Source organism: Tiliqua scincoides, chromosome 3 (assembly GCF_035046505.1).
Source record: "Tiliqua scincoides isolate rTilSci1 chromosome 3, rTilSci1.hap2, whole genome shotgun sequence".
Lineage (NCBI taxonomy): Eukaryota > Metazoa > Chordata > Lepidosauria > Squamata > Scincidae > Tiliqua > Tiliqua scincoides.
The window spans coordinates 77,265,808-77,278,604 of record NC_089823.1 but is presented as its reverse complement, the minus strand read 5'-3'; the positions used below and the strand labels follow the sequence as shown (position 1 = coordinate 77,278,604).

The 12,797-nt window shown below is 38.3% G+C and overlaps 1 protein-coding gene across 2 annotated transcripts in view; it reads right to left on the bottom strand.

Annotated features, from left to right (window-relative positions):
• Positions 1-12,797, bottom strand: part of RPS6KA3 (ribosomal protein S6 kinase A3) — a 68,148-nt gene that overhangs the window by 24,518 nt on the left and 30,833 nt on the right. For both annotated transcript variants that reach the window (XM_066622606.1, XM_066622607.1), the window contains exons 5-10: positions 12,439-12,519; positions 10,866-10,945; positions 8,374-8,480; positions 7,517-7,554; positions 6,863-7,005; positions 3,553-3,623 (exon numbers count right to left, since the gene is read on the bottom strand). In XM_066622606.1, the coding sequence (XP_066478703.1) occupies positions 3,553-3,623; positions 6,863-7,005; positions 7,517-7,554; positions 8,374-8,480; positions 10,866-10,945; positions 12,439-12,519 (520 nt within the window). The remainder of the gene's footprint in view (positions 1-3,552; positions 3,624-6,862; positions 7,006-7,516; positions 7,555-8,373; positions 8,481-10,865; positions 10,946-12,438; positions 12,520-12,797) is intronic.

The following is a 12,797-nucleotide window of genomic DNA, read 5'->3' as shown; positions in this document are numbered from 1 at the left end:
TCATTTAGGAGTCATAGTTTTAGAATTCCTCCTCCTTGTCTGGTAGTGAGAGAAAAAAGTATGCAAGAGAAATAAGGCATCACCAAATACTACAAACTTTGCAACAAAGATTGGGGAATGGTCACACAATATCTCAATCCAGTGTGGTGTAGTGGACAGAGTATAGGACTAGGAATGGGGAAACTTGGTTCAAATCCCCATAGCTCTGAAATTCAGTGGGTGAACAGTCACCACCTCTCAACCTAAGCTACCTCATAGGTTTGTTGCAAGGGTAAAATGGGGGAGCAAACTATGTGCACTAACCCTAACCTTCTTAGAGGATGGGCAAGATAAAAATGCTGAAGCTAATCATATATACAACAATAAAATTTTTTATAAATAAAATCGTGGGATAGAAACTATGAATTTGACATTAACTGTGTCATTTTGCTAACTAAACTAACTACTATGTGACATAAATACTCATATAAAGTCATGAGGTAAGAGGTTTAAAATCATTTTGCATTATTACGAATGTTGATAAAAGGTGGCTTCAGAGAATGGTATAAGAATATAGGTTGATAATGATAAGGTCTATTGTTATTAGTATTTAGAATATTTATATAACTTTCATCAAAAAATTCTCAAAGTGCTCTACATAACAAAAGGAATGAGAAGATGATTTCTTGTTCCAAAGGGACTCCCAATCTAAACAAAACACAAGGGAGAAACCAGCAATAGCCACTTAGAAGGAAACTATGCTGGGATGAATAGGGACAGTTGCACTCCCCTGCTAAACATAGCACAGCCACCATGAAGGTGCTACTTTGTCCAGTTAGCAGAAGTTAATCTAGCTGCAGCTTCTGTATCTTAGTATAATTAAGAGTCTGAGCACCCTTGCCTTTGCAGTTAATGACCAGAATTTTGTAAGTCTGCACAATCTTTCCTCCAATACACAATAGCAGTGGTTCCCAAACTGTGAGCCATGGCTCCCCAAAGATCTGCGGAAACCAGCTAGGGGATCTGTATAATTCTTGTGAAGAACTCATCATCCTATACAATGTATATGATTATAGACTTAGTCTGGGCTAATGGCCCAGTAGGTCAAGAGAGCCACCAGTCAAAAAGGTTTGGGAACCACTGCACTGCAGGATTACTTTTATTAAACTCTGTGAGGGACATTTGGGAAAGAACTTTACTTGATTAATAAGCTTCTACTTCAAATAATATTTTCAAAATAATTTATTATTTTCTTGTTTTCTTTCTGTCTTCTCTAATCTTAGCCTAATTGTGGTTTTCAACCTTCTAAGGAAATATAAGCCAACCTCCAGATATTTTCTGCAGTATTTGTTATTAATGAAAGCCGTTCATGGTAGGGAAGTCCAGACATCTGGACAACACAACACTATTTACCTTTGAATCATCATATAATTAATGTTACAATAAATTAGGAACTATTGATTACAGGCTGCTGTCAAAAGATTAGTTAAAAGTATCATCCTGTGTACCTATGATTTGGAGATACGGCCAATCCTTAAGACAGAAAAAAAATAGCTCCATGTCATCATCTAGATCAGGGGTCTCTAAACTTTTCAGCCGAAGGGCCACATCAATATCTGGCACAGTGTCAAGGGTTGGAAAAAAAATTAAATATAAAATTTAAATTTAAATAAATACATTAGAGATTAAACTTAGATGAATGAATAAAGGAATGTCAAATGCTCAAATGTCGAGGACTTTTCCAAGCACGAACACAGCCTAAGATATAAAGCACACACTTAAATGGACCCCCATTCCACCACCCCACAAGGACAACTCTGGTTGTGTTTGGTCAACTGGACCAGAGGCTCTCAGGGGATCAGAGGCTGGCTGCGGGCTGGACAGAGGCTCGCCGTGGGCCACATTTGGCCCCCAGGCCGGAGTTTGGAGACCCCTGATCTAGATGACACTCTTATTTATTCTGGCAATGTTTGGCATTCAGAGTTTAAAGCTACAACAAATTGATATTTTATTTTTAAAACTCTGTTTAATCCAACTGATAAAACTTGTATTACTTGCATCTGCATGAAAGTACAGTATTTTGAAGATATTGTATAATTGTGTAAATTACTGATATGTATGCACTGTTTTTAGCATGTAATTAGTACATTTCAGAAGAGCTATTTATTAGCTTGGTTTCTTTTCTTTCCAAATTCACTTTCAACTATTAAGTTTTGCTGCTTATTCTATTAGTGGATTGTTTTCTGTAGTTCTCCATAAACTAGCTTAATTTGCTTTGGTATGTACTTTGCTGAATGTTTTTGTATTTGTAAAAAAACATGATGTAGGACAGGTAGATATTAATTGCAAAATGGAAAGAGGAAGAAAGTTAAAGTACCCCTAAAGATAGACAAAATAGATAGCCAAGTTTTTAATCAGGCAGAAACATCAGCTACTACAACAAACTGAATATATCTAAAGCACCTTCGGCTAAACAGAATGCAGTTTTGTCTCTCACATCTTATGTGAGGAATATTAGCACTATCTTCCTACTCGAATGTCTAAGCTTAATACTTAGGAATAGCTAAAATCAAGAAATAATTGAGAATTTCAACCAAAGTAAAGTTGGCATATTCATGTGACATGCAGATAAAAAATGTGTAAAGAATACAAGCTTAGGGCCATCAAGAAAATAAGAATCTTGATTCAGAAAGAATATCTTGTATGTTAAGCTAAAAATACGAAAGGAAATCTGAAGTTTACTGTTACAAAACAGTCTGATAGTTAGGAGCCTTTAAGCACACATAAAACTGTAGTTGTGATAGCTTAAATATGATAGTGAACAAGAAAGTGTGCGACTGAACACACATAGGAAAGAACAAGTTCTATCAGACTTGCTACAGGAGTTTAAAAAGTCAAGCAAAAATAGCATGAGATACAGATCTGTCAAATGAGCAAGTCAGGTAATTTACATATGGCCACAACAGCCTAGGATAGTGGAAATATTCCACAGTACCACATTTTGTACTGAGGTACAAAATGGAACATAAAAAACTTAGATCTGGATAAATATAGATATGATAACCAACATAAGAGGAAAGCTCATTTGCATGCTATAATTGGATAATTACCCAAAATGAAAACATAAATCTTATTCGCAAGCAATTTGATAGGGATGTTAGAATTAAATAAGTATTGAAGGATCAGGGAAGGGTATTTTGAACAGGTTGCAGGAACAGGAGAAACACTAGAAAGAGCAGTTGTTTGTAACATCAGGAACATACTGAGGGAAGGCGAGTAAGTTTCCCAAGGTTGGTCACATAATTGATATTTTGAAGATGGCAAAAGAATGAAAGTGGAGAAAATATCATGAGAGTCATTTGGAGATAATGGGTCCAGAAAGATGTTATTGCAAATGAGGAAAGTACTGAACTGTGCATCCTTACAAAGTTTAATAGAGAGGAAAGTTGGAAAAGGGAGTCAGGATTTATCAGTACCTTCAAAAATGAGGGAAGAGTAGAAATTAGATATTGCAGCCCGGAGGGCATCCCCAGTAGAATACCTGATGAGATATATAAATAAGAGTGTACTCACTTGAGAATCATAGTCATGGTTTCTTTTCTGTCTTTCCCTTGGAAAGGTAGAGTACCAGTGAGCATTTCAAACTGTATAGAGTAAAACTTTCATCAATTATATTAAAAGACCTGGACAAAGCCTATGTTTTGACAAAACTACTTAGCAGAATAAATTTAAAACAAACACACACAATTTGTACATGTCAACAGTTAGTTTCCACAAAGTAATGTTCTGTAGTACAACTTTTAATTTCTCAAAGGTTTATAACATCTACATTTAATTAAACTAATTTGTCTTAGCTTTCATCAAACAATATTGGATCCATGGAAAAACATTTTTTAGCTGTAAATTTCTACACTTGATATGTTTTTGAAATAGGAACAATAAAAAGATGGCTGATTTCAGAAAAGCAAAGGCACACTTTGTTTGGTCTACATAGAATTTTGATACTTACTCTTCTCTATACCTGAACATGAAAAATTAGTATGTGATCATTTAAGAATCTGCAGTAAACTATAAGCAAACTAAAATGGCCAATATAACCTCATGATCAGTGAGGTACTTTTACCCAGAGTTTTCAGTGTACAATAAATAGGTCATAATTATTTCTCAAGTATGATTTTACTCTGCAAAGTATCATTTTTGTTTGTCTCATTTTCTTTGACCCCTTGGATCATATATAAACTCATTTTAAATCTAGAGCTATGGCAATCTGATTATTAGCAAATGGAAGCCAAAAAGTCAATGTGGCTTATTTGAGACAATTTTCTCCAAGGAGCTGAACAGCCAAAACATATTAAAGATCTTTCACATTCAGGTAGTATTCTGATCATTAGCATGGTTAATATCAGAATAGGATGGCAGTTATGCATATTAATATTCAAGCCAGAAACAAAACCATGGCAAAATTTGTTGTCTAATACAGTGGTATAACTATCAGCCTTGCAAAATTGAACATTACTATGTTACTATGCGTTACTATGTTACAGTGTTACTATGCAAAAATTCCTAAGTCAAAGTACAACAAACATATTCATATACCTACATGAATGCTAATGCAACATTAATGTATACTGAAATAACTTATTCCTAACCAAGAAAAATAGAATTCTCTGTTCCTGATTCACTCAAGTTATAATTGAGTAAAAGATAAGATTTGAAAAAGAAATGTATCCTTTTCCAAAAGGGTATATCACATTCTCATAAGACTAAGACTGACAACGCACATTCTGTTATCAATGGTAACAATAGCAAAACAGGAAGAGATAATTTAAGAACCACTATCCCAATTTAAGAAGTCACTATCCCAATTCTTAATGTGAAAACATTCTTCAGCAATCTACATGGGGGGGGGGGAACTTCTATAGTTTTTCAATGGAAACAACCAAAGTAAAATTTCATGACATCAGGTCATTTTGCACAAAACGTATTATGGAGCCAATTTAATAATTGACTTTATGCAAAAACAAAGGACAGTAATTCAAAATTATATTGAGATGCTTACATCAGTTTACATGCTGAAAAAATGGTAAGAGTCCCCTCCACTTGTTAAGAATCTTTTTTACAGGACATACACATGAAAAATTGAATGCGTGTAGTCTCAAATACAAGTATCCCCCACTTTTTGACAGACCATTTTTTACGATCCATTGTTAAGACCTTTTCCCTCAGCGCAGAAAGCATGTAAATTTCATGCTTTCGTGCAATTTGAACTTGCAGGTTAAAAGACTGTCAAACAGTTTGCCTCCCTCAGGTGAGAACATTTCAATTAGTATTTGTAAGCTAAAAAACTTCATTCTTCTCAACGATTTCTGGTTTTCGTCAGTGCTCTGGTTCTTAAACTATCAAATACACAGGGGATGTCTGTAGCATGATGGATGCTTCAAATAAAAGCTAAGAATTGACTGTGCTCTTTTGACATCCTGGATTTTTCATGCATCATATGGATATTTGGCAATGGACAGATACCTGTGGTGGGTGCGATGATCCCACATGCACAGTTGGCAAGAACAGATCACTGATTCACTGCTAATTGATGTTACCATACTAGAAGCCAACCTCAAGAACATATGCTTCCTTTTCTAGCTCTTCCCTACCATTTAATGGTCATTAAGCAGTTTGACATCAATCAACATTAACTATAATGTTCCTCACCCAGGATCTGAAACCTACTTTAAGAACATAAGAACAGCCCCACTGGATCAGGCCATAGGCCCATCTAGTCCAGCTTCCTGTATCTCACAGCGGCCCACCAAATGCCCCAGGGAGCACACCAGATAACAAGAGACCTCATCCTGGTGCCCTCCCCTACATCTGGCATTCTGACATAACATCTGGCATTCTGACATATACTGACATGTACATTCTGACATGTACTTTAAAGTACAGCGTCAATTTTAGGGATCCCCAGGTTAACCTTAGCTGCACTTAACACTGATGGCAACAAACTGCTTTACTGAGAGTAAGAAAGACAGGAGGCATTTTTCCTGTTTACTCAGTTTACATTTTTCCTCAGTTTACTAAGCACAGTTAGCGAGGATAACATGTTACACCTGAAGCACTGCTTCTTTACTGGTCTCAGTTTGTAAATTTCAATAACTGAATTCATGTTGAAGTAAAATTTAACTTCCAAATAAGAGTGTATAACATATTAGGCAAGGAAAGTCTAAAAGTAATTAAGACAGACAGTGGAGTAGTTTAAGAGGAGCTGGGGAGGTGTCAACTGACCTGGGTACCACACCCTTGGGAAGTATCAGTGGGTGCCTTTCAAAGGCTGCCATGGGCAGCCTCCCAAGGTGTCAGAAAGCCTGCTAGAGGCCTTAGAAAGGCACTTCCGGTTTTGGCAAAATGCCTTTCTAAGGCTTTATGAGACCTTAGATTACCTCCCAGGTGCCCCCCCAAAGGGAGTTAATTTTTCTGCCCTGTGTACCCTTAGCTACACCACTGGAAGTAGAATCAGAATTTAGCCACGCAAAATAATCACAATATAATCGCAAGATTCAACTGTGAGTTTGGCAAATTGCAACAAGAAAAAAGTGTCAATAATTTGTGCTTCCATTTTTTGTACTTGTTGTGTAACATGGCTGTGCTGAGTTGCATCTCTCCTCTACAAAGGAGTGCATGAGCTCCGCATGACCTGAAACTTGCATTTGACTCCTCCTTTGTATGTTACACTGAAAGCATGACACTTCTCTGTTTACATGTTTTTACTGGATATGCAACACTTACTTCTGTTTCATTGAAATAAATGGAATTTACCTCCAAGTAAGTGTGCTGAAGTTCAGGGATCCAGAGAATTTAGAATCACTTTCTTTAATCAGAAACCTACCATTAGTACACCAAATGACCACCAGTCTGCACTCTGTGTATGACCTCGTCGATTAACAACTTCTGGTGCCATATATTCTACAGTTCCACAGAAGGAGTATGCTTTTTTCTCATGATCAATAGACTCTTTGCTTAAGCCAAAATCTAAATAAAAAAGCAGAGTATTTTTAGTAAAGATTTCTATCAGCAGGTGAGTGGCCCTGAAAATAACCTGATAGTCTGCATATGTTCCACCACCAAACTCTCTCATGCTACAAATCACGTATAGCAGTGTTTCTCAAATTGTGGGTTGGGACCCATTAGATGGGCTGCAAGTCAATTTCAGGTGGGTCCCCATTCATTTCAATATTTTAATATATTAGACTTGAGGCTACCATTGTATGTAACTGCATTTGGGGAAATGTCACAGATCTGTACTTTCAACACACTACTATGTATACGCTTTTAACAATTATAGTAAATGGGACTTACTCCTGAGTAAATGTGGGTAGGATTTCCGGCTAGGAATATTAAAAATTTTCCTGCTTGAGGATGTCATTTCAAGTCATGACATCACTTCTGATGGGTCCGGACAGATTCTCATTCTAAAAAGTGGTCCCGGTGCTAGAAGTCTGAGAACCACTGACTTATAGAATAGATACTTGCTCTTACATACCTGTTAATTTAATATGCCCTTCTTCATCAAGCAGTATGCTATAAAATAAAAAAGCCTTTTAAAAAATATTTGAAACTTAGTTTTGAGAATCATTTTTACAGTTAATGTATATCATAAAGCACATGCAATATTGACAGGACAAATTATAGCTGAAAAATATAGTATTTACTATCAAATATTCTTCATAAGAGAATATAAGAGGTGTTGCTCTTTCAAGAAATCAGTGTTGAAGAGAATTAGTCTAATCCTTTTCTTGACCAGTTTTTGAACTTAACGGGGGAGATCCAGCTCTGTCTCCATGTACAAACTGAAAGGACTTCCCATTCATGCATGACAAGTGGTACAAACATTCCTTTCAACTTCAGCCATTTGGACATTATGGGGTTCTGCTTTGGCAGGCTCCAGTCTTAGGTGGGAGCCCATGTAGGCACTTATCATGGGATACCACATTGGAAGGCCCTCTTATACTGGGAGGGGGCCTTTCCAAGGGCCAGGAGAGGGTTAAAAGAAGCTCCCATGTACAAGCAGCTGTTCTACTTGTGCCAATCTGGGTCCTGGTCCATCAACCCTGTAGAGCTACAGTAGTTTTTGTCATGTTTCTATTCTTGTTTTCACTATCCTAGCAGTAAAACCCTATAATACATTCTTGTTTTCAGGGAACTACGTAGCTAATGTTCTAGTTGGCATCCTTCAGTCTCGGAAAACTCTGGTATCGCGCTCTGAATTGTGGTTCTGGAACAGTGTCTAGCATGGCTGAAAAGCTAATGTTACAACAATAATTTAACATTTTAATACTATAATATCTATTATTTTTAGAGAGAGAATAGATGTATACATTCAAAATAATTCCTTCTTACTTTTCTGGTTTTAGATCTCTGTATATTATTCCCAGACTATGAAGATGATCTAAAGCAAGTGCTAATTCAGCTAAGTAGAATTTGACATCATCTTCTGTGAACATCACCTAGAAAGGAAAACACATATTTTTCTAAAGGTGCCAGGGGAGAAGTATCAACTGGAAGGGATGAGATTTTTTTCTAATTACAATTCAACATGTAAAATTCATATTTTGTGTTTGAGAGCCACTGAGATTGCCAGGTTCAGGTTCCAGTACAGGTTGCCAGTACAGGTTCCCAGAATTCGAGTGGATGGCAAAAATCGCATTAAAGCAAATTCAATAAAAAAAAAAATGTCCTTTTGCTCAGTGATTTGAAAACAGCCTTGCTGACCTTTGTGATGTAACACAGATACATTAGGCAGACAATCCATCAATCATCTAATGGAAAGGGAAAGGAAAGGGAATGGGAAAGGGAATGGGAAAGGAAGGGTGCTAAATGCTTGGAGAGAATAATTGATGGATTGTCAGCTAGCTGCCCTCTCTCCCATTAACAAGGCTATTGTTAAATGACTATTTTTCTTTAAATTAAAGGGACCTAAAGGGTTGAGATAGGAAAATCCACGGATTTCTATGGGTGAAAAATCCATGGATAATTAGGTTATACCTGTAATTGCTTGCATGACTGTCTCTCTATAACAGTAAGAAAAGCAGTTTTTTAAATTGTGATTTTAAAGAGATGCATTTTTCCCCTTCTCCAGGGATCAGCACATTCCTTCTCATTTGCAGTGGCCATTTGTGTTGAGTCAAATCCATGTATAACAAGGTTGAACTTGTATTCACTAATGCAACAGACCCAGAATTCAAAGCAGGTGCACCTGCACAATGAGCAATGAGTATTTCAATAATACAGCCATCCCCCAGTATCTGTAGGATATAGGTTCCTGTTGCTACCATGAATACCTGAAACTGTGGATAGTAGCAAAACCTACTTAAATTCCACCCCCTTGCATCATAAAGCACTTCATTTGCAAATGCTTTGCCAAAGAAAACAAAGGAAGATTTTTCTTCCTTTCACTTTGGAACAGGAAGAAGACTGTGAGAAATTAGACTCAAAGCTGCCAGAGCACCACTACAGGAGGCGACAGTGAGAACGCTAACCCAGGAAGTGGACAGCAGAGGACTTCCTGTTAGTACTCTATCATTCTCAAATTGCTTTGCGAAAAGAAGATTCCCATAGCGTTCCTCTAGAACAGGGGTGTCCGAACCCCGGCCCTGGGGCTACTTGCGGCCCTCAAGGCCTCTCAATGAGGCCCTCAGGGAGCCCCCAGTCTCTAATGAGCCTCTGGCCCTTTGGAGTTTTGTTGGAGCCCACATTGGCCCGACACAACTGCTCTCAGCATGAGGCAACTGTTTGACATCTCATGTGAGCTGTGGATGAGGGTTCCCTCCACTGCTTATTGTTTCACATCTGTGATGCAGTAGCAGCAGCAAAGCAGAGGCCAGCCTTGCTTTGTGCAAGGCCTTTTATAGGCCTTCAGCTATTGCAAGACCTTCATTCATTCATATAAGTTCCATCTTTAATATATTCATTTATGTAAACTTATGTAAATTTATTCAACATTTAAATGTAAATTAATTCTTTTTTTCCCTTGCCCCTGACAGTGTCAGAGACCATGTGGCCCTCCTACCAAAAACTTTGGACACCCCTGCTCTAGAACAGTGGTTCTCAAACTGGTGGGTTGTGACCCACCAGTTCGTGTAATGCTTCCCCCGTCCCTTTAAGGCGTGTCCCTTTAAGGGACGGGGGAAGGAGAGGGAGGCAGAGACAATCCCCAGGATCACAGCGCTAAGGGGGGATGCTTTGCACTTACTTCAAAGCAGCAGGGCTGCAGCAGGTGCAAGGAGCCCTGCACAGCGCTCCCCGAGGCTTGCAACGTTCTCCATTTTGCAGGAGGTGCTTTGCGCCCACTTTTAGCGAACGTTCTAAGCCTTGGGGAGCACTGTACAGGGCTGCGCAAAGCTCCCTGCACCTCCTGCAGCCCTGCAGCCTTGAAGTAAGTGCAAAGCACCTCCCTCGCCCCTCCCCTGGAAGAACTTACTGAGGGAGTAAAGCTCCCTCAAAGTTTGAGAACCTTTGCTCTAGAAGCAAATGAGCCTAGGTTCTCAAGGTCTACTTCCAGTTCCAAAGTGAAAGGAAGAAAAAAAATTGATTTTCTTCATCAATCTTCTTCATTTGCAAATTAAGAGAGGCAAGTCAGGATGCGAGGGGGGAATCAGAGCCACGGGTAAGTGAACTGCAGATATGGGACTTGTGGATATGGGGAGACACTTGTATGTTACAGCTCTGTATTTTACCCAATAAATTCTCTGAAGGTGCTCAGGGAGGCAGCAATGGGGGGGGGGAGAATAACCAAATAGAAATGCCACATGAAGTGAAAGTAACCTCCTTGAGCACATTCCTTAAAATGAAACCAGTCATAGTTTCCAGCCATCAATATAAACATCGCTTACCTCTTTGGATAAGCGTGTAAACAAGTCTCCTCCCCTGAGAAAGTCTAAAATAAGGTAGAGTTTCCCTTCTGTTTGAAAAGCTGAAAAAGCAAATAAATTTTAGTCATATTCTTAGCCATGCAGGAACATATTTAACTATTGCTTTTATAACTTAAAGTCACATCCTAAATAGTGCAAGCACCATTGCAGAGTTCTGCTCAGGTTTTGGCAATTTCGCCTCCCACCACAACCTCCTGGACTATACCCCACACCAGGGGTGTCAAACTCATTTTATACAGCAAGCCGAATAGCATTCATGATGCCTGCTGAGGGCCAGAGGTGATGTCATTAGACAGGAAGTGATGTCATTAAACAGGGCACAACCAAAAATAAGGACATTTTCTCACTTAGAAACTCATTAGCTGCAAATGACTGAAGAGAAAATATGCAAATCTTGATCATATTTCAAGATATGGCAGAGCTAAGTTTTCAAGTGGGCTGCTCTTGCAGCAGTAATGCCTTGGCACTGCTTAGCAACGGAGAGCCTGAGGGCCAGATTAAAAGCTTCCGCAGGCCGCATCTGGCCCCGGGGCCTTATGTTTGACACCCCTACCCCACACTGTGGCCCTCAGGCTGGGGGGGGGAGGAGAACCTTGAGAAGCTTCCCTAGGAAAGAGGGGTCAGGGAAGATAAGGAGCATAAGTACTATCACACTCACACTACTTAGGCTCCAGCCCAGCAACTTATTTCCCGATCATAAAAGGTTCATTCAAAAATACTAAAATTACAATTATTATACCCCATCAAGTATAAAAATTTTACATGAAAGCTTCCCATTAACATCTGCTGAGACATCTAGCATCCAGGCTTCCTGCCTGCTTGCCTGCCTGTAAGCTTATAGTGTCCTCTAAAACCAAGATACTGATTGCTCCTGCAAGAGTAAGCAAGATAATAGAAGGAAATGGATGCGGGGACTGTGGATAACCATGGACACCAGGTGACAACTGTAGTAGGTACTAAAAGAAGCAATGACACTCTTTATACACTTCATATGTGTTGTTCTCATATGCATAATGGAAATTAAAGGTCAATGCCAATTAGTTTTTGAAGCATTTGTTTGGGTCATGTTTACAACCCATGATTGGGGGGAAAAAAACTGTTAAGTGGAATTCTTCCACAGGAAGGAGGCTTTACGATCAACTAGACTTCAACCTATAGCATCAGCATTTTGAGAATGAGAAAGAATACAAGACAATAAGTACTAGACTGTCCTGAGATCTAAGTCACAGAAGATCAGGGATGTGATTTCATGTGTAATTGATTCTACAGAGTCAACACTTTTAAAAATCAACAGGGAGAGGTGTATCTACATGATGCCTTGCTGCACTGCATTTTACAAATTTGGGCAAGCTCAGGATTTTATATTCAGATGGCATATACATATAAAATATGATAGGAGCCTTGCAATCATAAATGCGTATACTCAGAATTAAGCTGCACTGTGTTCAATGAGGCTTACTCTCAAGTAAGTATGCATAGGATTGCAACCTTAGAAATATATACTTCAGTAATTAAGGAAATGTATTTCACTTACCATAATGCAATTTGACAATAAAAGGATGATTAACTTCTACTAAGATGTCACGCTCCATTTTTGTTCGAACACGATCACGAACTGTGAAAGATGTTGACCAATACTAAGCTCAAATGAATATCACCGGTGTGGATATTTAGACTATTTTTTCAGTTTTCAATTATATTCAACAGTTTCAAAAGACTGAGAAGAATTTTTGTGGTTAATTAAAACTGCATTTTTCATAACAAAATTATTTTACTTAGTTATGACAGATTAGTTTACAGGTTACCCAAAACAAACAACCCAATACTAGCATTGTACAAATGGATATGGAAATTTAGACAAAACTGAATTTAGTATGACAAAAGTGACGAGTC